Here is a 24,623-nt window from a genome sequence, read left to right as displayed (position 1 = left end):
GTGGCTCTCGGCACTGAAACCGCCCGCTCCGGGCCATGTACCCCCTTGGCTGTGTTCCAGCTCAGGCCTGCAGGTGCGGCCCTTCACGACCCTCTCCCAGGCCTCTGACCAGAGACCTAGGGGCCCCGTGGCCAAGCCCCTGCTGTCTGAGCCTTGCAGCCACCTGGGGGTGGGGGGCAGAGCTGACCCCCAGGGCCCCGCATGCAAAGGTGGGCTCCTCGGCTTGGGGACCGTCTGTGCCACGTGCTCCACCCACGTGCTGCTTCCTTCTTCCTTCCTTAGCGAACACCCACTACGGCCGACTCCCTGCAGGTCCCGCGCGGCCGCTCAGGATGCCTCTTGCTCGCGGCCCCGGGAAGGGCAGCCCCGGGCGGTCTCCGCACGGTGTGCTCGGGTGAGCGGGAAAGCGTCAGGGAAGAGGCGGGCCGTGCAGGGCACCCACACTTTCCAGAGGCTCACAATCCCAGAAAGTCTTCTTGTGAGAACTGGCCATGTTCACGCCTCCCCTGGCATTTTCCCGGCACGGCATTCACACGACGGGGCTGCTCGCCCTCACGGCCTGGAGAAGCCTACTCGGGGGCAGCAACGGGGCTTCTTCCACACCCCTCCCGGGCCCTCCACTCGACCAGCTCTGGGGCCCTGGCAAACAGGGACACCTTCCTGGTGACTTCCCGTCTCACAGGTGAAAGGAGAGCAGCGCACCCGTGTCACGGGAGGATTAGAGGAGAAAACACACGAGGGCCCAAAGCAACGTTAACGTCCCTACGGTCTGGGTGGGGTTCAGCACACGCAGCAGCACACAGGATGCACAGGACACGCAGTGACACACAGGACATGCAGGACACAGCTACACGCGTGACACTGGCTGGACTTACGTGGGTCACCATCGTGCTCTCGGGGCGGCTGGCGGCAGGCTGGGGGGTCTCTGGGTCCCCGCTGGAGGGTGGAGGCTCCACCCCGCCCTCAGGTCCACTGGCCACAGCCCTGTCCTCCCGGGCAGCGTGGGACAGGATGGCGGCTATGCACAGCTCCACTTGCAAGTGCAGGAAGTTATTCCAGGCGTACTTAACAAACAGGTCCTGGGGAGACAGAGGGTGAGGGAAGCCCCGTGTCCTGCAGACTGAACGTGAGGGGCCCTGCTGCCCTGCCCACCTCCCCATGCTGTGTCCTGACGTCCGGGCGGCCACGGGCCTTCCATCTCCATCCAGCTTCGCAATCTCTGCTCATATGACCGCTTCCTATGGTTTCTTTATCCTCTGTCCTAGGTTAGAAGCTTCACCCGCAGACCCTCAACCTCCCTCCTTCTCCAGTGCATCTTTACAAGGCTGTACGTTTCCCTGTAAAATCCACCTCAGCTGCACTCTACACATTTTGCTATGTAGTATTTTTATCGTCTTTCCTTTATGATTTTATCTTTGACCCACAAGTTACCGGGAGTGGGTTCAATTCTCCAGCCCCTGGGGATCCTATTCAGGAGGGCCATGGAATCAGGAGGCGCACACATGGACACTCCCCAAGGGAGCCCCAAGGGGCCCAAACAGAAGCTCCCAGGCGGACGCCCCCAAGGAGGCTGAATGGGCAGCTGCATCCCCTCTCCCATGGCCTTTTCCAGACCTGCCCCTGAGGTGAGCAGGGTGGCACCAGCAGGGAGGCGGGACAAGCACACCTACCACGTCCGCAGGGGCACCTCACACCCAGCAGGGGCCACAGCTGCCTGCACCCTACACCCTCTGCTACCTACATGGAAGGAAGTGGGGTGTGCAGGATGGGGAGACGGGGCTGGGGAAAGGGGTGTAGACTCCAGCCCAGGATATAAGTCTGGACCCTTCTTTCCCACTAGGGAGTGGGGAGCTGGATAAGGAAGGAGGCCCGTCTGCCTGACACAGCTCTCCTCCCCCACAGAAACACAGTCTCCAGTCTCGGCTTCACCTTCTCTGCCTGTGTGACTTTGGGTGACACTGGAGGTGGCTTCATCCATGCTGCATCGTCTTCAACAGTGAGACCCACCTCCCAATAAAGAAACGCCCATACCAGTTGCCTCAGGCAAAACAACCAACAGGGAGGGAACCCAGCCCCACCCATCAACAGTCAAGTGGATTAAAGTTTTACTGAGCTCTGACCACCACAGCAACAGTCAGCTCTACCCACCACCAGAGCCTCCCATCAAGCCTCTCAGATAGCCTCAACCACCAGAGGGCAGACAGCAGAAGCAAGAAAAACTATAATCCTGCAGCCTGTGGACCAAAAACCACATTCACAGAAAGATAGACAAGATGAAAAGGCAGAGGGCTATATACCAGATGAAGGAACAAGATAAAACCCCAGAAAAACAACTAAATGAAGTGGAGATAGGCAACCTTCCAGAAAAAGAATTCAGAATAATGATAGTGAAGATGATCCAGGACCTCGGAATAAGAATGGAGGCAAAGATCGAGAAGATGCAAGAAATGTTTAACAAAGACCTAGAAGAATTAAAGAACAAACAAACAGAGATGAACAATACAATAACTGAAATGAAAACTACACTAGAAGGAATCAATAGCAGAATAACTGAGGCAGAAGAACGGATAAGTGACCTGGAAGACAGAATGGTGGAAATCACTGCTGCAGAACAGACTAAAGAAAAAAGAATGAAAAGAAATGAAGACAGCCTAAGAGACCTCTGGGACAACATTAAACGCAACAACATTCGCATTATAGGGGTCCCAGAAGGAGAAGAGAGAGAGAGAGGACCAGAGAAAATATTTGAAGAGATTATAGTCGAAAACTTCCCTAACATGGGAAAAGGAAATAGCCACCCAAGTCCAGGAAGTGCAGAGAGTCCCATACAGGATAAACCCAAGGAGAAACACGCCGAGACACATAGTAACCAAATTGGCAAAAATTAAAGACAAAGAAAAATTATTGAAAGCAGCAAGGGAAAAACGACAAATAACATACAAGGGAATTCCCATAAGGTTAACAGCTGATTTCTCAGCAGAAACTCTACAAGCCAGAAGGGAGTGGCATGATATACTTCAAGTGATGAAAGGGAAGAACCTACAACCAAGATTACTCTACCCGGCAAGGATCTCATTCAGATTCGATGGAGAAATCAAAAGCTTTACAGACAAGCAAAAGCTAAGAGAATTCAGCACCACCAAACCAGCTCTACAACAAATGCTAAAGGAACTTCTCTAAGTGGGAAACACAAGAGAACAAAAGGACCTACAAAAACAAACCCAAAACAATTAAGAAAATGGTCATAGGAACATACATATCGATAATTACCTTAACGTGAATGGATTAAATTTTCCAACCAAAAGACACAGGCTTGCTGAATGGATACAAAACCAAGACCCATATATATGCTGTCTACAAGAGACCCGCTTCAGACCTAGGGACACATACAGACTGAAAGTGAGGGGATGGAAAAAGATATTCCATGCAAATGGAAATCAAAAGAAAGCTGGAGTAGCTATACTCATATCAGATAAAATAGACTTTAAAATAAAGAACGTTACAAGAGACAAGGAAGGACACTACATAATGATCAAGGGATCAATCCAAGAAGAAGATATAACAATTATAAATATATATGCACCCAACATAGGAGCACCTCAATACATAAGGCAACTGCTAACAGCTATAAAAGAGGAAATCGACAGTAACACAATAATAGTGGGGGACTTTAACACCTCACTTACACCAATGGACAGATCATCCAAAATGAAAATAAATAAGGAAAGAGAAGTTTTAAATGACACAATAGACCAGATAGATTTAATTGATATTTATAGGACATTCTATCCAAAAACAGATTACACTTTCTTCTCAAGTGCGCATGTAACATTCTCCAGGATAGATCACATCTTGGGTCACAAATCAAGCCTCAGTAAATTTAAGAAAACTGACATCATATCAAGCATCTTTTCTGACCACAACGCTATAGATTAGAAATCAATTACAGGGAAAAAAACGTAAAAAACACAAACACATGGAGGCTAAACAATACGTTACTAAATAACCAAGAGATCATTGAAGAAATAGAGGAAATCAAAAAATACCTAGAGACAAATGACAATGAAAACACGACGATCCAAAACCTATGGGATGCAGCAAACGCAGTTCTAAGAGGGAAGTTTATAGCTATACAAGCCTACCTCAAGAAACAAGAAAAATTTCAAGTAAACAACCTAACCTTACACCTAAAGGAACTAGAGAAAGAAGAACAAACAAAACCCAAAGTTAGCAGAAGGAAAGAAATCATAAAGATCAGAGCGGAAATAAATGAAATAAAAACAAAGAAAACAATAGCAAAGATCAATAAAACTAAAAGCTGGTTCTATGAGAAGATAAACAAAATTGATAAGCCATTAGCCAGACTCATCAAGAAAAAGAGGGAGAGGACTCAAATCAATAAAATCAGAAATGAAAAAGGAGAAGTTACAACAGACACCAAAGAAATACAAAGCATCCTAAGAGACTACTACAAGCAACTCTATGCCAATAAAATGGACAACCTGGAAGAAATGGACAAATTCTTAGAAAGGTATAACCTTCCAAGACTGAACCAGAAAGAAATAGAAAATATAAACAGAATTACTTTCAGTTTTAAGTAGTGAAATTGAAACTGTGATTTTAAATCTTCCAACAAACAAAAAGATGGCTTCACAGGTAAATTCTATCAAACATTTAGAGAAGAGCTAACACCCATCCTTCTCAAACTCTGCCAAAAAATTGCAGAGGAAGGAACACTCCAAAACCAATTCTATGAGGCCAGCATCACCCTGATACCAAAACCAGACAAAGACACTACAAAAAATGAAAATTACAGACCAATATCACTGATGAATATAGATGCAAAACTCAACAAAATACTAGCAAATAGAATCCAACAACACATTAAAAGGATCATCCACCACGATCAAGTGGGATTTATCCCAGGGATGCAGGGATTCTTCGATATACGCACTCAATCAACGTGATACACCATATTAACAAATTGAAGAATAAAAACCATATGATCATCTCAATAGATGCAGAAAAAGCTTTTGACAAAATTCAACACCCATTTATGATAAAAACTCTCCAGAAAATGGGCAGAGAGGGAACCTACCTCAACCTAATAAAGGCCACATACGACAAACCCACAGCAAACGTCATTCTCAATGGTGAAAAACTGAAAGCATTTCCTCTAAGATCAGGAACAAGACAAGGATTTCCACTCTCACCACTATTACTCAACATAGCTTTGGAAGTCCTAGCCATGGCAATCAGAGAAGAAAAAGAAATAAAAGGAATACAAACTGGAAAAGAAGAAGTAAAACTGTCACTGTTTGCAGATGACATGACACTATACATAGAGAATCCTAAAGACGTCACCAGAAAACTACTACAGCTAATCAATGAATTTGGTAAAGTTGCAAGATACAAAATTAATGCACAGAAGCCTCTTGCACCCCTATACACTAACAACAAAAGATCAGAAAGAGAAATTAAGGAAACAATCCCATTCAGCACTGCAACAAAAAGAATAAAATACCTAGGAATAAACCGACGTGAGAAGGTAAAAGACCTGTACTCAGAAAACTATAAGACACTGGTGAAAGAAATCAAAGATAACACAAACTGATGGAGAGATATACCATGTTCTTGGACTGGAAGAACCAATACTGTGAAAATGACCATAGTACCCAAAGCAATCTACAGATTCAATGCAATCCCTATCAAATTACCAATGGCATTTTTTACAGAAGTAGAACAAAAAATCTTAAAATTTGTATGGAGGCACAAAAGACCCCGAATAACCAAGGCAGTCTTGAGGGGAAAAAAACGGAGCGGAGGAATCAGACTCCCTGATTTCAGACTATATTACAAAGCTACAGTAATCAAGACAGTATGGTACTGGCACAAAAACAGAAATACAGATCATGGAACAGGATAGAAAGCCCAGAGATAAACCCACACACGTATGGTCAACTGATCTATGACAAAGGAAGCAAGGATATACAATGGAGAAAAGACAGTCTCTTCAATAAGTGGTGCTGGCAAAACTGGACAGCTAGATGTAAAAGACTGAAATTAGAACACTCCCTAACACCATACACAAAAATAAACCCCAAATGGATTAGAGACCTAAATGTAAGACCGGACACTATAAAACTATAAAACTCTTAGAGGAAAACATAGGAAGAACACTCTTTGACATAAATTACAGCAAGATCTTTTTTGATCCACCTCCTAGAGTAATGGAAATAGAAACAAAAATAAACAAATGGGACCTAATGAAACTTAAAAGCTTTTGCAAAGCAAAGGAAACTACAAACAAGACGAAAAACAACCCTCAGAATGGGAGAAAATATTTGCAGACGAATCAACAGACAAAGGATTAATCTCCAAAATATATAAACAGCTCATGCAGTTCAATATTAAAATAACAAAGAACCCAATCCAAAAATGGGCAGAAGACCTAAATAGACATTTCTCCAAAGAGGACATACAGATGGCCAAGAAGCACATGAAAAGCTGCTCAACATCACTAATTATTAGAGAAATGCAAATCAAAACTACAATGAGGTATCACCTCTCACCAGTTAGAATGGGCATCATCAGAAAATCTACAAACAACAAATGCTGGAGAGGGTGTGGAGAAAAGGGAACCCTCTTGCACTGTTGGTGGGAATGTAAATTGATACAGCCACTATGGAGAACAGTATAGAGGTTCCTTAAAAAACTAAAAGTAGAATTACCATATGACCCAGCAATCCCACTACTGGGCATATACCCTGAGAAAACCATAATTCAAAAAGACACATGCACCTCAATGTTCACTGCAGCACTATTTACAATTGCCAGGTCACGGAAGCAACCTAAATGCCCGTCGACAGACGAATGGATAAAGAAGATGTGGTACATATATTCAATGGAATATTACTCAGCCATAGAAAGGAACGAAGCTGGGTCATTTGTAGAGACATGGATGAATCTAGAGACTGTCATACGGAGTGAAGTAAGTCAGAAAGAGAAAAACAAATATTGTATAGTAACGCATATATGTGGAACCTAGAAAAATGGTACAGATGAACCACTTTGCAGGGCAGAAATAGAGACACAGATGTAGAGAACAAACGTATGGACACCAAGGGGGGGAAGGGGGGGGGGGGGGGGGGGGGGGGGGGGGATGAATTGGGAGATTGGGATTGACATGTATACACTGATGTGTATAAAATGGATAACTAATAAGAACCTGCTTATAATAAAATAAAATTCAAAAATTCAAAAAAATAAAATAAAAGGCATCTAAATTGGAAAGGAAGAAATAAAATTATCTCTGTTCACAGATGATACAATCTTTTTTTTTTTTTTTAAAGGTTTGCACTTCTTTTAAAATTTATTTATTTATGGCTGTGTTGGGTCTTCGTTTCTGTGCGAGGGCTTTCTCTAGTTGTGGCAAGCGGGGGCCACTCTTCATCGCGGTGCACGGGCCTCTCACTATCGCGGCCTCTCTTGTTGCGGAGCACAGGCTCCAGACGCGCAGGCTCAGTAATTATGGCTCACGGGCCCAGTTGCTCCACGGCATGTGGGATCTTCCCAGACCAGGGCTCGAACCCGTGTCCCCTGCATTGGCAGGCAGATTCTCAACCACTGCGCCACCAGGGAAGCCCCAATACAATCTTATATGCAGAAAATTGTACAAATTCCACATAAACTGTTAGAGTTAATAAACAAATTCAGCGAAGTTCCAGGATACAAGATCAACACACAAAACTCTGTTGCATTTTTTCCCACTAACGATAAACAATCCTAAGAACTAAATCTTCACACATATGGTCAATTTATTTTCAACAAGGGTGCCAAGACAATTCAGTGGGAAAAGGATAGTGTTTTCAACAAAAGGTGCTGAAAGAAATAACAAGTGTTGGTGAGGATGGGCAGAAGAGAGGACCTTGTGCACTGGTTGTGGGAATGTAAACTGGTGCAACCCCTGTGGAACACAGTGTGGACGTTCCTCAAAAAATTAAAAATAGAACAATCATATGATCCAACAATTCCATTCCTGAGTATTTACCCAAAGAATACAAAAACACTAATTTGAAAAGATATATGCCCCTCCATGTTCACTGCAGAATTATTTACAATAACCAAGATATGGAAATGACCTAAATGCCCATAAACAGAGGAACGAATAAAGAAGATGTGGTACATACATACAATGGAATATCACTCAGCCACAAAAAAGAATGATATAATGCCATTTGCAGCAACATGGATGGACCTAGAGGGTATTATGCTAAATGAAGTAGGTCAGATGGAGAAAGACAAATACCGTATAATTTCATCAATAAAAAACAAACAAAATAAACAAACCAAACAAAAACAAACATGTAGATACAGAGTAGTGGTTACCAGTGGTAAGGGGCAGGGTAGAGAGGAGGACGAAATGGGTAAAGGGGATCAGCTGTATGGTGACAGATGGAAACTAAATCTTTGGTGGTGAGCATGCAATAGGGTATACAGAAGTAGAAATATAACCTACGTATGAAACTTACATTCAAAAAACGAAACAAAACAAATGGTGCTGTGATATCCACACGCAAAAGAATGAAGTTGGACCCTTACCTTACACTGCATACATATACAAACTTAAAATGGACCAAAGACCCGAAAGAGCTAAAACTATAAAGTACTTAGAAGAAAACACAGGGGGAAAGCTGCATGACAGTGGATTTGGCAATGATTTCTTAGGTATAGGTATGACACCAAATGCACAAGCAACAAAAGAAAAAAACAGATAAACTTGGGACTTCCCTGGTGGCACAGTGGTTAAGAATCCGCCTGCCAACGCAGGGGACATGGGTTTGAGCCCTGGTCCAGGAAGATCCCACATGCCGCAGAGCAACTAAGCCTGTGCGCCACAACTACTGAGCCTGCGCTCTAGAGCCCACGAGTCATAACTACTGAAGCCTGCACGCCTAGAGCCCGTGCTCCACAACAAGAGAAGCCACTGCAATGAGAAGCCCACACATCACAACGAAGAGCAGGCCCCGCTCACTGCTACTAAAGAAAGCCCACACACAGCAACAAAGACCCAACGCAGCCAAAAATAAATAAAATAATTAATTAAAAAAAAGAAAAAAACAGATGAACTGGACTTCATCAAAATGAAAACCTTTTGTGCATCAGAGGACACCATCAAGAGAATAAAAAGACAACTCACAGAATGGGAGAAAATATTTGCAAATCATGTATCTAAGCGCTTAATATCCAGAATATATAAAGAACTCCTTCAATTCAACAACAACAACAAAACAAACAACCCAATTCAAAAATGGGCAGAGGACTTGAACAGACAGTTCTCCAAAGAAGATACACAAATGGCCAGCAAAAGCACATGAAAAAATGCTCAGCATCACTAATCATTAAGGAAACGCAAATCAAAACACTGTGAGATACCACCTCAGACCCATCTGGATGGCTATTATCAAAAAAATGGAAAATACGTGTTAGTGAAGAAATTGGAACCCTCATACATTGCTGGTGCGAATGTAAAACAGTGTACCCACTGGGGAAAACAGTGTGTGGGTGCCTCAAAAAGTCGAACATAGAATTACTATATGACCCATCAATTCCACTTCTAGGTATGTAGTCAGAAGAAGTGAAAGCAGGGGCTGAAACAGATATTTGTACATCCATGTTTATAGCAGCATTATTAAAAATAGCCAAAATGTGGAAGCAACCCAACTGTCCACCAACGTATGAATGGATAAACAAAACGTAGTATATCCATACAATGAAACATCATTCAGCCTTAAAAAGGAAAGAAATTGTGACACATGCTACCACATGGATGAACATTACACTAAGTGAAATAAGCCAGACAGAAAAGGCCAAACACTGTTTGATTCCCCTTACATAGGAATCCCTGGAATAGTCAGGTCCACAGAGACAGAAAGCAGAAGGGTGGGTGCCAGGGCTGGGGACGGGCGGGGGGAAGAGGACCGAGCATTTAATGCTCAGAGCTGGAGAAGACGAGAAAGTCCTGGAAACAGTGGTAATGGTTATACAACAATGTGAACGTTGAACCATACGCTTGTAAGTTATTAAAATGGTGTATTTCGTGTTACATATATTTTGCCACAATAAATGAAAAGCAGAAAGGGGGAGTGGGAGAGAGAGAACTTTCTCGGAGAAGAGGAAAGGAAACGAGGTCTTTCCTAGTCGCCCTCTGACCCACATCCAGGTTCTACAATCACAGCAGAGCCCAGTGACTTCCAAACGCTGAAAGGACTCCTGAGGCAGGCAGTCCTTCAGGCCCAGGTCCAAGGCAGCTCCTGGGATTGAGACTTAAATTTAAGGATATTTCAGCTTCCTGGGAGCAGAGGCCCAAGGGCAAGGCTGAGGAGAAGGCTGGGGATGCATCAGCCGGGTGCACAGCTTGGGCGAGGTCCCCTCCCTGTCAGCACCGCCCTGTGGTCACTGCCTGCAGACCCTCCCTCAGACGCCCAGGGCATGCTCACCAGAGGAGCTCCCCACAGGCTCTGCCTTTACTGTGGGGACGAGGAGCAGCTCTTTAGGGCGTTTTAGGCTGAAGAGCTACAAAGTTCTCCACTAAGGCAGAAATCAGAAAGGGGAGGGACCATATTACCCGCCCCCTCTGCTTCCAGGGCAGCCCTGCATGAGCCTACGCGGAGGCGGGTCCCAGCGTTGCTCAGTGCGCCTCACCAGCGACCTGGCGTCAAGCCTGGCGGGCAGGATGCAGTCTTTGCACAGACTGTGCCTGTCCCAGGACCAAACCAGAGCCTCCCTTCGGGCAGGCCCTCGCCGGGGTGCTGAGGTCCGGCTGCCCAGCCCCGAGGCCCCAGGCCGGGCAGGTGTCCACTCACCAGCAGCAAGCCCATGGTGTTGAGCCGGCAGAGCTCCTGGTTGATGCTGGGTGTGTGCGTGTGCAGCAGGGCGGCCACGAGGCGAGCTCCGTGCAGGCGGGCGTTACCCAGGGGCTCCTCCAGCACGCCAATGGTGGTCAGGATCGCTGCTTTCTGCAAACACAAAAGGACTGCCCAGTTAGAGCCCTGCGACCAGTGTGATCACCACCCATGTGTGGGCTTCTCTTTGACCTGGCCCTGCTCAAAGGGTCAGGGCCGCTGTTGCATGACGTGGCCCAGCCGGGAGGGGTCCTCAAGGCAACGCGGCCTGCAGGAGGAAACGAGGGGTCAGTCGGGTTAAGAGCCCCACCGCTCCCCTCAGGGCTCACAAGAGTGACTGAGGGTGGGCCACTGCTCCTGGGTGCCTCGGGCGCTCTGGTCTCAGCCTGCCAGCCGGAGGGATGGGACCTCAGCGTACAAGACAGAGGAGACTGATGACAAGGCTGGCCTCGTGAGATGGGGTGATCCCATACACGGAGCACAGTGCGTCTACCTTTTCATTAGCAGAATGTTCCAGAATCCCTGACTTCATGAGTCCTCCTTTCTAGCGGGGAAGGCAGACCCCAAGCAAGCTGATAAATGTAAGAAACAGTATGGTAGACCACGGCGGATGCCAAGGAGAGGCACCAGGAGAGGCGAAGGGGCTGTGCCCGGGGCACTGAGGTGGAGAGGGACTGGGTCTTCCTCACCGTGACCACCGCCGCTCAGCTGAGCAAAGGGTCTCCCCTGGGACCCCTTGACCCCTTGGCTGGGTGCCCCCAACTCAAGAGTCCGGTTCTCCAGTGCACTCTGGCTCTCGGACACCCCCCCTGTCAGAAGGCAGGAGTTGCCTGGGGGGGTGGCGAACCGTCCAACTCCCCAAAGAGAAGATGGACACTCGGCAGATGGGGTCTGAGTGCGCTTGTCATCCTGGGCGACGAGTGGGGTCCTTGCCTTGTAAGCGACCCAGCCCACGAGGTCTCCTGAGCCCCCCTTTGCTCAGAGCACCTACCTTTGGCGGGCTGAGCAGAAGCTGGTGGAAGTCCTTCAGCCGTGGCTCGATGCCACGCAGGACGCCGGAGCTGACGGGACACAGCCTGTCCAGTCCCTGAGAGCAGGAGTCCAGCAAGCCCTCCATCCTGTGGACCAGAGGCAGCTGGACACGGGGACACTGGTCCCATCACACCACACCCCCTACCGACATGCCCACTTGTTGCCCCCAGGGAGGCTGCTGACCGTATGGGGCTGGGGGCCGTGCCCAGGTGATGGCCCTGACGGGCTGTGGGCGTCACACCCCCGAACCAGCTCTGCTCCCTCCTCCCGCCTTGAAAACCTTCACTGTCGGCCCCACTCCTCGGCTGAGAAACAGACAGGACTGGCCATAAAAGGATAAAAGAGCAACGAGAATGAACCGGCTCGTCTGTCTTCTGCACTGTCATGCTGTCCCTGCATCGCAGGCGAGGCCCTCACCAGAGTCCCCACCTCCTGCGGGAAGGGCCCAGCCTTCCTGGGCTCATAAAGATGAATAAGCAATATTCTGGTCTCTAACTAGAGAAAACGATGGTAACATCATAATTCTATTTTTAGGTAATAAACTAATAAATATGTATTGGGTACCAGAGTGAGAGAAAGAAACTGCTAATAATCTCACCAAGATTAAGTCAATTTCTTGTTATTTTCTGGTTGTTCTTTTTCTTTAAAAAAACAGCACAGGCTCTCAGTGCTGGGGGCTACAGTGAAGCTCCTTCCAGAGCGAGGGCACGAGGGAACTGCAGCCTCCTTGGGAGTCAGACCACCAGCACGGCATGTGACAGGACAGAGCAGACAGAAGTGCACGCGCACACACACACACGTACATATACACATATACACACATATAGAGACACACACACACACACACACACACACACACGTGCTGGGGGTACTCATCGGGACAGTCCTTGGGGAAGCCCACTGGCCGTGCCTGTTCTGCACACACGTCTATAAACACTCCGCAAGCTGGCGACAGGGGGTGACTTTGGGCTGGGGTGGGAATGTGATTGATGGCGAAGGTCAAAGGGGACTTCACAGCCGTAAAGTTTATCTTTTCAACGAGGAGAATCTATCCCCGTGATTACTTGCATCATCAGAAACACTAAAAACACAAACAGCACACCCGGCCAGCCCCCTGGGCCTCGCGGCACTGAGGTGGCAGCACTCTCCCTCTCGCGAGACACTCACCCCGCCCGCCTGGGCTCAAGCAAGCTCAGTAACACCTGGGTCCCGCTGACGAGGCAGAGCTCGGTCTGGGCTCCGTCAAACATGTTCCTCAGCAGCTGCTCCACGCAGCCCTGCCTGCCGGACACGCGCAAGGTCACTGCCTGGCGGAAGGGGCTGCCCGCCGAAGGAGCAGCGCCCTGCCTCCCGGAGAGGCCCCGCTCAGGGCTCAGGCCACGCACCCAGGGTTTTTAGGACACGGCTGCCCTGGGGGCCCGCGCTCTCTGAACCTGCCAGGAGACATGTCCCGTGAGAAAGAGGCCCATCAAGTTAACTCTGGATCGGGGCAAGTTCCTCAGAAACGATCAGAGGAGGTGGCGGTGCCCCTGGCCCCCAGCCCAGGCCCCCCAGCGCCGCAGCCCACACTCACGACTCCAGCACCGTGAGGAGGGGGTCTGGCTCTGGAGCCTCCTGCAGCTGGCTGCCCTGCTCCCTGCCCAGCCTGACGATGTCGCAGAGCGTCTGAGAAGCATTGGACTGCCTCTGAAAAGACAGGGACGAAGAGCTGCCTTCAGGGCCAGCCTGCCGCATGGTCAGAGCGGCTCCTGTGGCGGGTCCGCTAAGGCGCTGGACTCGAAGCCGGTTCGTCTCAGAGACGCCTGGCCTGCCTCTCACCACAGGGCGCAGATCTGGCCGCCCCCCAAGAGCTCCCATGGGGCCTCGACGGTCGAGCACGCCATGCAGACACCGCTCTACCCTCAGACAGACACCGCGAGTGTGCCCGTGGTACTGACACAACAAGTGGCTATTAACACACAGGGTGGGTCCTGTGAGCTCATGAAAACAGGACAGTTGCTACAGAGAAAATAAAGGACTCAACTCTTCTAGAGAAACGTTAAGCCCACACAAATTCAGAATCTCCGATTTGGCGCATTTGCCCACCACGTGGGGGCAAGTCTGTGGAGCAGGTGAACAGGGTCAGAGAGAGACTCAGGCGCCAGCTCGGCGCAGGGAGCACCTCACAGGCACCTTGGTGTGCACGCCACGGGAAACGGAGCAGAAGGAAGCGCTTCGCGCCTGTTTCAGGCAAGACTGAAAGCAGCCAGGTCGCCTCCGCGGCCTCCCAGCTGCCTCGGGGACTGGGAAGGGGCCAGTCAGCTCACAGCGTTCACACTGGTGGAGGGGCGTCTCCCTTCCCCGATGTGGAGCACAGACACCCTTGCCCGGCTGCCTGGCCAGGCCCGGGGGCCAAAAGAGCCCCAAACAGCACAGCCAGGCAGCAGCAAAGGCTCAGACACGAGTCAGCACCACCGTTCTCCAAAGTGCTGAGGAGACCATGCGTGTGCAGTTGTCACGTGTAGGAAAAGGCCTATCGGGATACACCCCACACTCTCAACAGCGATCCCGCAAGGAGCGGGCAGGGGCTGAGAGAAGGAGCCCCACTGCCACCCCACTCGCTCCCTCCGGAGCTCACGCCCCTGCAGACCCATCTCCTCGAGCGCAGGCTGGACCCGGCACTCACGGGAGCGGGGTGCCACCAGCGAGGACTGCCACCTGCAGGCCAGGTGCCCGTCCCAGGGGAGGCGAGGCCCGGGGGGCGTGGGGCCAAGGGCAGCCTCAGCCCGTAGCCCTCAGGAAGCTGATCCTGGCACTTCCCTGGTGGTCCAGTGGTTAACTCTGTGTTTCCAACGCAAGGGGCGTGGGTAGGGGGCGTGGGTTCGATCCCTGGTCGGGGAACTAAGATTCCACATGCCACAGAGCCAAGAAATAAAAAATAAATAAATAAATAAGGAACTGAGTCCTGCAGAGCCACCGGTGACCCTGGGGGTGGACCCTCCCCTCGTTGAGCCCTGAGGTAACCACAGTCTTGTGAGAGACCCTGGGCAGAGGACCCGTGACCCCTGGCCCATAAAAACTGAGATAAAAAATACTTACTGTTATAAGCAACTAAGTTTTGGGGTCATCTGTTACTCAGCCATAGATAACTAATACAATTCTATTCAGATTGTTTTTTTATAATATGTATGTACTATATTTTAGGAAAAAAAAGTCTAGAAGTCAGTGCTTGATTAAAGGAAGAAGAGCGTCTGAGGAAAGGAGGGACTTGCCCCTCAGACAGCAGTGGAGAGCGCTCTCCGCCAGCCCGGAGTGAGGGGCTCCTGCTCAAAGGTGGGGTCCACGAGCCCCATACTCACATCTTCATCCTGACTCGGATGGATCAATTCCACGAGCCTCTGGATGATCTTCTCTTCATTAAGCCACTGAAAGGGAAAAAAAGGCCTGTAAGTGACTCTGCTCACACCTGACGAAGTGGAAGGAAAGTCCTTCAGTGCAACAGAAATCCACGCACCAGGTTCTGGCACAGAGATACTTCACCCAACACGTGCGTCCACCCAGACCCAGAAAGCACAAGCAGTGGCCGAATTCTGGAGTGACCCAAAGATTATAAAGGAGGGAATCCCCTTCCACACGCCCTAATGGTTCAGACTCTTAAACACACGCGAGCTCTATTTTTAGGACGTCTCCAAAGCGGAGCCTGGAGCCACCCGCGCTGGCGGGGCTCTCCCAGCACACAGCCCAGCTGCTCCCTGCAGCACCCGGGCCTTTCCAGGTCAGTCCGGCTCCTCCACGCACTTCCTTATCCAAAAACGGGCCCAATGTAGTCAGGGCAGGCTTCCCACTAACGTTCAGCAACGGCTGATGTTCACGCTGCTCTCACTGTGCCACATCAGCTACGATGATTAATTCTTAGTGGGAGGCTGCTCCATAATGAAGCGAGTTATGAATCTAAAAGTGACAACTGTCACCTAATTCCAGGAGCTGGAAAACTGTCAAGAAGGACCAATGGTTTACTTATTCTGTTTTAAGCTGCATTACAAACAAAACCTGCCAAACAGCAGCAAACAGTTTGTCCAGCACTGATTTCCTGGGCTTCTCTGGGTTGAGCATCCCCTTTTCTGGGAAAGCCCTCAGGGAGCTGTGGACAGCCCCTCTCGCTGTGAATACTGTCAGGACAGACACAGGCACACGCTCCAGGGCAAACAACAGGCCAACTCTGGTCTTCGAAACTTCTCTGCATGGAATCCTCTTCGGCGACTGTTTCCTCTCGGGCACGTGCTCGGGCACAGGACCAGCGCCCACTGGAGACCTAGCAGCCCTGGGGGTGGGGCACAAGTGAGGAAGCCTACTTCTGTTCTCTGCTAATGAATGGACTGAGGCAGGAAAAGAGAAAAGATGCAGACGCCAGACCCAGTCTCAAATACAAGCCTTGACTAGAACCCGTGAGGGGTTCTCATCCGGAGGGGAAGGTCCTGCTGGGTGGAAAGCTGGGGTGCTGGGCACCCCGGTGCTGCTTCACCAGCTCCAGCCTCCTTGTACCAGGCACTTACTCCACACTCGGAGAATGTGCAGAACCCACGCAGACGGGGAGGGGCTCCAGGGAGGAGGGGGCCCACACACTCACATGCAGGACCTCCTGCCGGAGCCCGGCGGGCTCTACGCAGCTGACCAGGCGCAGCAGCAGGTCCATGAGGGCCGAGGTGCCGATGTGCTTCAACACCAGGCTGATGAACTTGTCCTTCTTCCTCAAGAACACTATCACCTGCAACCAGACAGCCCCTGAGAGGGGAGCAGGGCAGACCCTGACCACCAGGAGATGCTGCCCCCAAGAACTGCCATGGGAAAGGTTCACTTTCAACAACAGGGAGCAGAAATAGTGGAAAGACGTGGAAAGAGTTGTAAGAAATGCCCCCCCGCGCCGCCCCCCAGCAATGACTGGCAGAGACCTGAACACAGGCGCGTCCACGAGGCGGTGGGGGCCTGAGAGGACCCCGGGCTGGCGGAGTTTGCCGCACACCGAGACTGGGCACCAATGCAGCCCCAGCACCCGAGTGAGATGGCACAGCAACCGCTCCACATGCACCAGCTCAAGTCTTCCCAGCAGAAATGACCAGTGCAGACGGAGCTGAGCCTGGGGTGGCCATCAGTGACAGCTCCCGGACAGGGGACACAAACCCGGAGAGCTGACAGGCCCCACAGGTGACTGAAGGGAAAGGACTGAGGTTTCAGAAAAGCAGAGGCGGAGCGGTGCGGCTGGCTGGTGACCAGAGCCGACAAGACACAACGCAGCTGGCTGGCTGAGTGTGCAGTCACAGGGTGTGGTGCCTGAGCGCAGAGGGGTGGGAGAAGCCCAGGCAGAGGCCTTCTTGGCCACGTGTCGGCAAGCTCGGCTCAGTTGGCCACAGAGATGAGGTGCCTGCGAGTCCAGGCCACTGCACAGACCCAGGAGTCTATTGGGGGCAATGGGGACACGGAAGAGGCAAGGGATCCCAACCATACTCATGCCAGAAGTGAAGGGGAGGAGGGGAAGGAGGAGGAAGAGGGAGAAGAGAGGCAACAGGGGTGGGGAGGCGGGGGTGGGGTGGGGGGGGGAGGGGTGGTTCTTTGAAAAGCGTGATTAAACTCCTAGAAAGACTGAAAACAGCAGAGAAGGCTCCAGGGAACATCCCTACACACCCTACAGATATAAACACTATTACAAGAGGTTATCCGGAACAAGTTTATGCCAATTTCTGTAAATTTGGAAAAATGAAAAATTTCTTTGAAAAACTCACTTAAGTAAACTGACAAGAAGAAAGAGAAAATCTGGAGTTCTAGAGCGTCAAAAGAAACAAAATCTCTAATTAAAAGCCTCCCCATACAGAAGACTCCAGGCTCTAAAGGCTTTACTAGTGAATTCTATCAAACATTTAAAGAAAAATAACCCCAATCTTATGCAGGACTCTTCCAGGGAACATAAAATGAGAGAATATGCCCCATATCATTGTATGAGGACATAAAACCTTGATTCCAAAAACTTGATGTGGGCACTTTAAGAAAAGGAAATTATATAAGGACCTACTGTATAGCACAGGGAACTCTACTCAATACTCTGTAATGGCCTATAAGGGAAAAGAATCTAAAAAAGAGTGGATATGTGTATATGTATAACAGATTCACTTTGCTGTACACTTGAAACTAACACAACATTGTAAATCAATTATACCCCAATAAAAATTAAAACACAAAAAAGAAAAGGAAATTATAAGCCAATCTCACTGATGGCCACAAATACAAAAATTCTTTAAAAAAAAGCAATATGGCGGGCTTCCCTGGTGGCGCAGCGGTTGAGAATCTGCCTGCCAATGCAGGGGACACGGGTTCGAGCCCTGGTCTGGGAAGATCCCACATGCCGCGGAGCGACTAGGCCCGTGAGCCACAATTGCTGAGCCTGCGCCTCTGGAGCCTGTGCTCCGCAACAAGAGAGGCCGCAATAGTGAGAGGCCCGCGCACCGTGATGAAGAGTGGCCCCCACTTGCCGCAACTAGAGAAAGCCCTCGCACAGAAACGAAGACCCAACACAGCCATAAATAAATAAATAAATAAATAAATAAAATTTAAAAAAAAAAGAAGCAATATGAAAAAAAGCATAATATATCACAATCAAGTTGGGTATATTCCAGGAAATCAAGGTTGGTTTAACATTAGAAACCCAATCAGTGGAATTTACCTATTAACAGAATAGAGAAGAAAAATCATATGATGAACTCAATAGATACGGTAAAAACATTTCATACATTTCAACATTCATTCAACATTATAAACTAAAAAGACTAGGAATAGTCTTATAAAAAAAAATCTACAAAAACTCCACAACAAACAACATACTTAATTGTAAAACAGTGAAAGCTTTTCCTCAGAGGCAATAAATAAAACAGAGGCCCACTATCACCACTTCAATTCAACAATGTATTAAAGGTTCCAGACAATGCAACAAGGCAAGAAAAAGAGACTAAAAGTGTAAGATTTATAAAGGACAAAATAAAATTGTCATTAATCACAGATGGTATGATCTTATACATAGATTTAAAAAAAGAATATAAGGAATTCCCTGGCAGTCCAGTGGTTACGACTCCATGCTTCCTCTGCAGGGGGCATGGGTTTGATCCCTGGTGGGGAACTAAGATCCCACATGCCATGCGGCATGGTCAAAAATAAAAATTTAAGAAAAATTTAAAAAGAATTTAAATTATTAGAACAGCAGTTTTATTGATAATTTCCAAAAACTGGAATCAGCCCAGATGTCCTTCAACATGTGAATGGTTTAACAAAGTGTGCTCCATCCACCCCATGGAACACTACTCTGCAATAAAAGGGAATGTACTCCTGATACATACAGCACCTTGGGTGACTCTTCAGGGATGTATGCTGGGAAAAAGCCATAAGGCTATATGTTACATGATTTAATTTAAGTAACAGTTTGAAAAAACAAAATTTCTGAAATGAAACAGACTAGTGGTTGCCAGAGGTTAGGGATGGGTGAAGGGATAGAGGCCAGAGCAAGGTGGGAGTAGTTATAAAAGGGCAACACGAAGGATGCTTATGGTTTAAGAACCGTTCAGTATCTTGACTGATGGTGGAGACACGAACCTACACAAGTGATAAATTGTATTGAACTTAATACACATACACACACAAATGACTACAAGTAAAATGTCAATGTCCTGGTTGTGATCTTCTGCTAGTATTTTACAAAATGTCACCACTGAAGGAAACCAGGCAAAGTGTACAAAAGATAGCTTTATATTATTTCATAAAACTGCATGTGAATCTACAATTATCTCAATAAAATTTTTCAATAAAAAAGACACTGCTTAGAATAACATGAAAATATCAACTACTTAAGGATAAACATAACGAAAAATATGTAAGACCGCTACCCGAAGAACTAGGTTACTGAGAGAAATTAAAGAAGCCCTAACTACTCAGCGTTTTGCTATAGCACAAAAGCAGCCATAGATAATATGTAAACAAATGGGAGCAGCTGTGTTTCAGTAAAGTTCCTTTTACAAAATAGGGGCAGGCTGGTTTTGGCCTGTGGGGCATCATTAGCCAACCCCAATCTATAGGAAATGCAAGCCTAATCAAAATTTCACCGGGTTTTTCTGGGGAACAGGGGAGAATGTGGAAACTGACAAACTCACTCTAAAATTTGCTCATCCTAAAATAATGCAAAAGGCAAAGAATAGTAAAAACAACCTTGAAGAAAAACAAAGTGAGAGGACTAATTCTACCGAACATCAAAACTTACAAAGCTACAGTAATTAAATAGTGCTGTGTTCATAATTACAAACAGGACAGTAGAACAGAAACATATACACACATGATTGCTTGATTTATGACAAGAGGGACACTGTAAAGCAACTGAGAAAGAACGGCCTTATCAATACAGTGCTGGGTCAGCTGGATAACCGTATTAAAAAAAATACTTCAATCTTACACCATTTACAAGAATCAATTCCAGGTGGATTGTAGGTAGAAACATGAAAGGCAAAACAAAGCTTCTAAAAGAGGACACAGAAGAGTAGTAAGAGCATTATCTTTATGATTTCGAAGTCGGCAGAAGTTTCTTAACAAAACAACAGCAACAAAAAAACCAAACAGAAATAAAGAGAGTTATGACTTGGACTATATGAAAATCAGGATCTCTGCTCATTAAAAGATACCATTAAGAGAGTAAAAAACGAAACAAAACCCAGCTAGCAGAGTGGGAAAAGATGTTTGCAACACAAAATCAACAAAGGGGGAATTCCCTGGCAGTCCAGTGGGTGGGACTCTTGGCTTTCACTACCGAGGGCGTGGGTTCAATCCCTGGTCAGGGAACTAAGATCCCGCAAGCTGCGTGGCACGCCACCCCCCCCCCCACCAAAAAAAATCAACAAAGGACTTGTATCCACGAAATAGAGAGAATTCCCACAAATGAAAAAAGAAGAGACAGCCTGATGGAAAATAGGCAAGAGACTTCACACAAAAAATATCCAAATGGCCAATGAATATATGAAAAGGTTCTCACCCTCACTAGTCACCAGGGAGACGCACACTAAAAGCACAATGCTGTTACATACACCATCAGAAGAGAAAAGATAAACCAACTGATAATATTAGTAAGGGCTGGAGGGGAAGTGGAAGAGCAGGAACTGTCACGCTCTGCTGCTGGGACTGCAAACTGGCTCAACCACTCTCACTTCAGCCATTCAAGCTGACCACACGTACAGCCTAGCTACGACCACGTGGCGTAATGCCTGGAGAAAAGGAAGTCCTTGTATTTTAGAGATACACACTGAAATATTGACAAAAGAAATGACATGCCGTCTGGGGTTTGTTTTGAAATAGTGCCTGGCGGATGGCGAGCAGGGATAAAGGTGAAAGAAGACTGACAAGGCCGACTCCTGAAGCAGGTAACAGGCACAGGCGCCAGCAAACCTCATGCCCCTTCTGTGCCATCTACGGCGTGTGGTGCTGAAGCACGCCAGGGCAGATGTGAGGCAGGAGCAACCGTGGAGCAAGTGCGGCCTCCAGGAGGCCCACGCTCCAGCTGAATGAAACGAGTTTACTCCCTGCTTTTACAGAAACGTATTAGTAGACATTTCCTTTTTTTCTTTTTTGGCTGCACCGCGCGGCTTGTGGGATCTTAGTTCCCCAACCAGGGATCCAACCCACAACCCCTGCAGTGGAAGCACGAAATACTAACCGCTGGACGGCCAGGGAAGTCCTAGGCATTTCCTTTTATTTGCTTTGAAACAATAAGTGCCCTAGACATACAGGCACCCGCCACCCACACAGATGCAGCAGCAGACACCCTAATGTCCTGCCATGATGCAGGCACGTCCTGGATCTCACACCCATGACTGGTCAGTGACAGGACGAGCTGGCCTAGTTTGGGGCCCTGCGCAGCTCCCAGGGGTGGCAGAAGTGCTGCTTATTCCAGAGCCGGCCAGAGGAAGTCTCTCTTGGGAAGCCACTTTCTTAACCAAATCCCAGCTCCCACAGCAGCAGCCCACACTGCTCCACGTGTGTCCCACGGACAGTCAGAAGCCTGCCCCCCACAGCCTGATGCACGGGTCACACAGCAGTGGCTGAGGGCAAGATGCGATGGCGTCAGCCACGCCTCCCTCCCACATCTCGCGGGCTTGGCGGATGAGTACCTGTTCAGTTCTTCTTGCAATGAGACTGCCAATGGTCTTGCTGAAAAAACTGGCGAGGAGAGGATTGAGAGGCGGCTCACGGTTCAAGAAGTCGTAAAGAAGGTTGAGCAAAGTCTCGTCCCCTCCCAGCCTGTCATTGATCTGCGGCACGTCACACGTCAGCAGCTCACAGGCTGTGTTTGGGTACCTGAAGGGGCACAGTGCAAGCAACTGGAGGTGAATGAGACTTCTCCACCGCTCAGCAAGCTACTTGAATAATCTGCCCCTTAGGAAGCAGATCCACAGGCAAAAACCAAACATGGCTAGACCTTGGAACAGAATAAAAATGTGATTATCCTGTGACCAACCAGCATTTTTGACTATTAGAACCTCAATGTTTTTATCATACCTTTTTCTGGCTCCTCATACCCTAAACTCTGACATCCCACATTTTCTGACTCTATTTTCATTCTCTACGGAACCTTTCCTGATCTTTTGGCTTCTCCTCTGCCCTCGTACTCAGCTGCCATGTCTCTCACCTCCATCAGGTTCGTCCTCCCCTCTCCACGCCCTTCCTGACCCCACGTGTCAACAAGCACAGATCCAGCTTGTTCCCAGACTGAAGAGATGCTTCATCAGCAGTTTACAATGCAGTACCAGTTCTGAAGTGTTATGCAGGCAAATTATTATTAAGAAATACCAATACATGTAAACTATGTACTATTCACTTGATAAAAATGATCAGACAGGGACTTCCCTGGTGGTGCAGTGGTTAAGAGTCCGCCTGCCAATGCAGGGTACATGGGTTCGAGCCCTGGTCCAGGAAGATCCCACATGCCACGGAGCAACTAAGCCCGTGCGCCGCAACTACTGAGCCTGCGCTCTAAAGCCCACATGCCACAACTACTGAAGCCCGCGCACCTAGAGCCCGTGCTCATCAACAAGAGAAGCCACCGCAATGAGAAGCCCACGCACCGCAACAAAGAGTAGTCCCCGCTCGCCACAACTGAAAGAAAGCCCACGCGCAGCAACTAGAGACCCAATGCAGCCAAAAATAATAAATAAATAAATGAATAAATTTATTTATTTACTTATTAAAAAAAAAAATCAGACACAAAATGATCCTGATCCCATTACGTGTAATCCCATACCACTGTGCTCCCTGCCTGACCCTCTGACAGACATGGGGTCACTGCTGTGGTCCTGGGACAGGCCTACCCAATGTCCTGCTGCATCCAGGACAGAGCCCACCATAGCAGTACAGTGATAATGCCTGGTGCCACGCTCAGCACATCTGGGAACACAGGTGAGGGTGCCCAGGGCCAGAGCAGGCAGGGACCTGGCAGGCGCATCCTGTGGGGCTGGCTGCCCTGGAGCACACCTGGCACCGAGCTACACGGGACATGCTGTGCAGCCTCAGGCTCCTTACCCATAACGTCTCCGTGTCTAGGCTGCTTTATCTGAACACGGAGGTCTGAGTGTCTGCCTTCCCCACGAGGCTGTGTACAAAGCAGAGCAGCAGCGCCTGGCACACAGTAAGCCCGGGATCAAGGTCAGCCACTATGACCCTCCGGCTTCTGGTAGCCACCCACACGGCCCCAGCGAGGGCCTAACCCCAGGTGGTCACTGTGGTCAGCTAGGGCCTGGGTTTGAGAGTCTAGAGGAAACAGCTGGTGGAGCGTGCGGCCGGCCCAGCGTGGAGGGGAGGGGACAGGATCTAAGCCTGGCTGTGGGGTGGGTGCTCCCCATCACCCAGAGAAGAGGGCCTTCTGAAGCCAAGCGGGCAGCCGGGTATGAGGGGATGCCCGATCCACACAGAGGGGCCCAGACGAGGTGTGGCCAGCGCCCAGCTCATGGGGTCGTGACGAGGATGAGATGGGGCAGCTCCGTACCGTGGACGTGCCCCACGGTGACCAGCACAGCAGACAGGGGCAGAGGCCAGAGAGCCTGCTCAGAGGGCAGTACCCAAGGCCGGCACGAGGTCCCACAGGACACGGGCGGAGAGGTGTCCACCAGACTCCAAACAACAAGACAAGACTCACCGAGCAACAAGGGAGAAGCATGCCCCAGAGAAAGGCACAGAAGCTTTTCCAGAGCACACGGAAAGGCTCCCATCCAGTCTCTGCGTGTGCGCACACGCACACACACGAATTGTGCACGTGTGTGGCAAGCTGAGCCACAAGGCGCTGTTGTACTTAGACAAGGTTGCATCTAGGTGGAGGGACTGAGATCTCTATTAGTATTCTATAATTATTCTTCAGAAAAACAGGTACTGCTCTAATAACTTATATAATTTATGCAGGGAACAGCCATTCCAGTTACACACGGCAGATGGAACCTAGAGGTCTGTGGCCATGATGCAAAGAAGAAAAGACGAGGGAGGTAGAAACTACGCGGAATGAACCTGGAGGGTGGGCAGCCAGGGAAGCGGGCCAGGTGCACGAGGCAGGTCTGTGTCTCAGGGTCCTGGGGGAGGAGGGTGGACAAGCAGACACACAGCTCATGAAGCCGAGAAGGACCCCGTGGAGCCCTCCAGGGCACA

General features: G+C 48.9%; 1 protein-coding gene across 5 annotated transcripts in view; it reads right to left on the bottom strand.

The window, feature by feature from the left end:
* The window catches only part of PPP6R2 (protein phosphatase 6 regulatory subunit 2), a 72,474-nt gene that overhangs the window by 9,386 nt on the left and 38,465 nt on the right, over positions 1-24,623 (bottom strand). For all 5 annotated transcript variants that reach the window (XM_036866874.1, XM_036866872.1, XM_036866873.1 and 2 more), the window contains 8 exons: positions 22,103-22,289; positions 16,543-16,680; positions 15,275-15,340; positions 13,510-13,622; positions 13,104-13,217; positions 11,896-12,022; positions 10,866-11,018; positions 876-1,079 (listed from right to left, as the gene is read on the bottom strand). In XM_036866874.1, the coding sequence (XP_036722769.1) occupies positions 876-1,079; positions 10,866-11,018; positions 11,896-12,022; positions 13,104-13,217; positions 13,510-13,622; positions 15,275-15,340; positions 16,543-16,680; positions 22,103-22,289 (1,102 nt within the window). The remainder of the gene's footprint in view (positions 1-875; positions 1,080-10,865; positions 11,019-11,895; positions 12,023-13,103; positions 13,218-13,509; positions 13,623-15,274; positions 15,341-16,542; positions 16,681-22,102; positions 22,290-24,623) is intronic.

This window comes from Balaenoptera musculus, chromosome 10, assembly GCF_009873245.2.
Source record: "Balaenoptera musculus isolate JJ_BM4_2016_0621 chromosome 10, mBalMus1.pri.v3, whole genome shotgun sequence".
In the NCBI taxonomy this organism is placed as follows: Eukaryota; Metazoa; Chordata; class Mammalia; order Artiodactyla; family Balaenopteridae; genus Balaenoptera; species Balaenoptera musculus.
The sequence above is the reverse complement of the archived record's forward strand: the minus strand, read 5'-3'. Positions and strand labels throughout refer to the sequence as shown.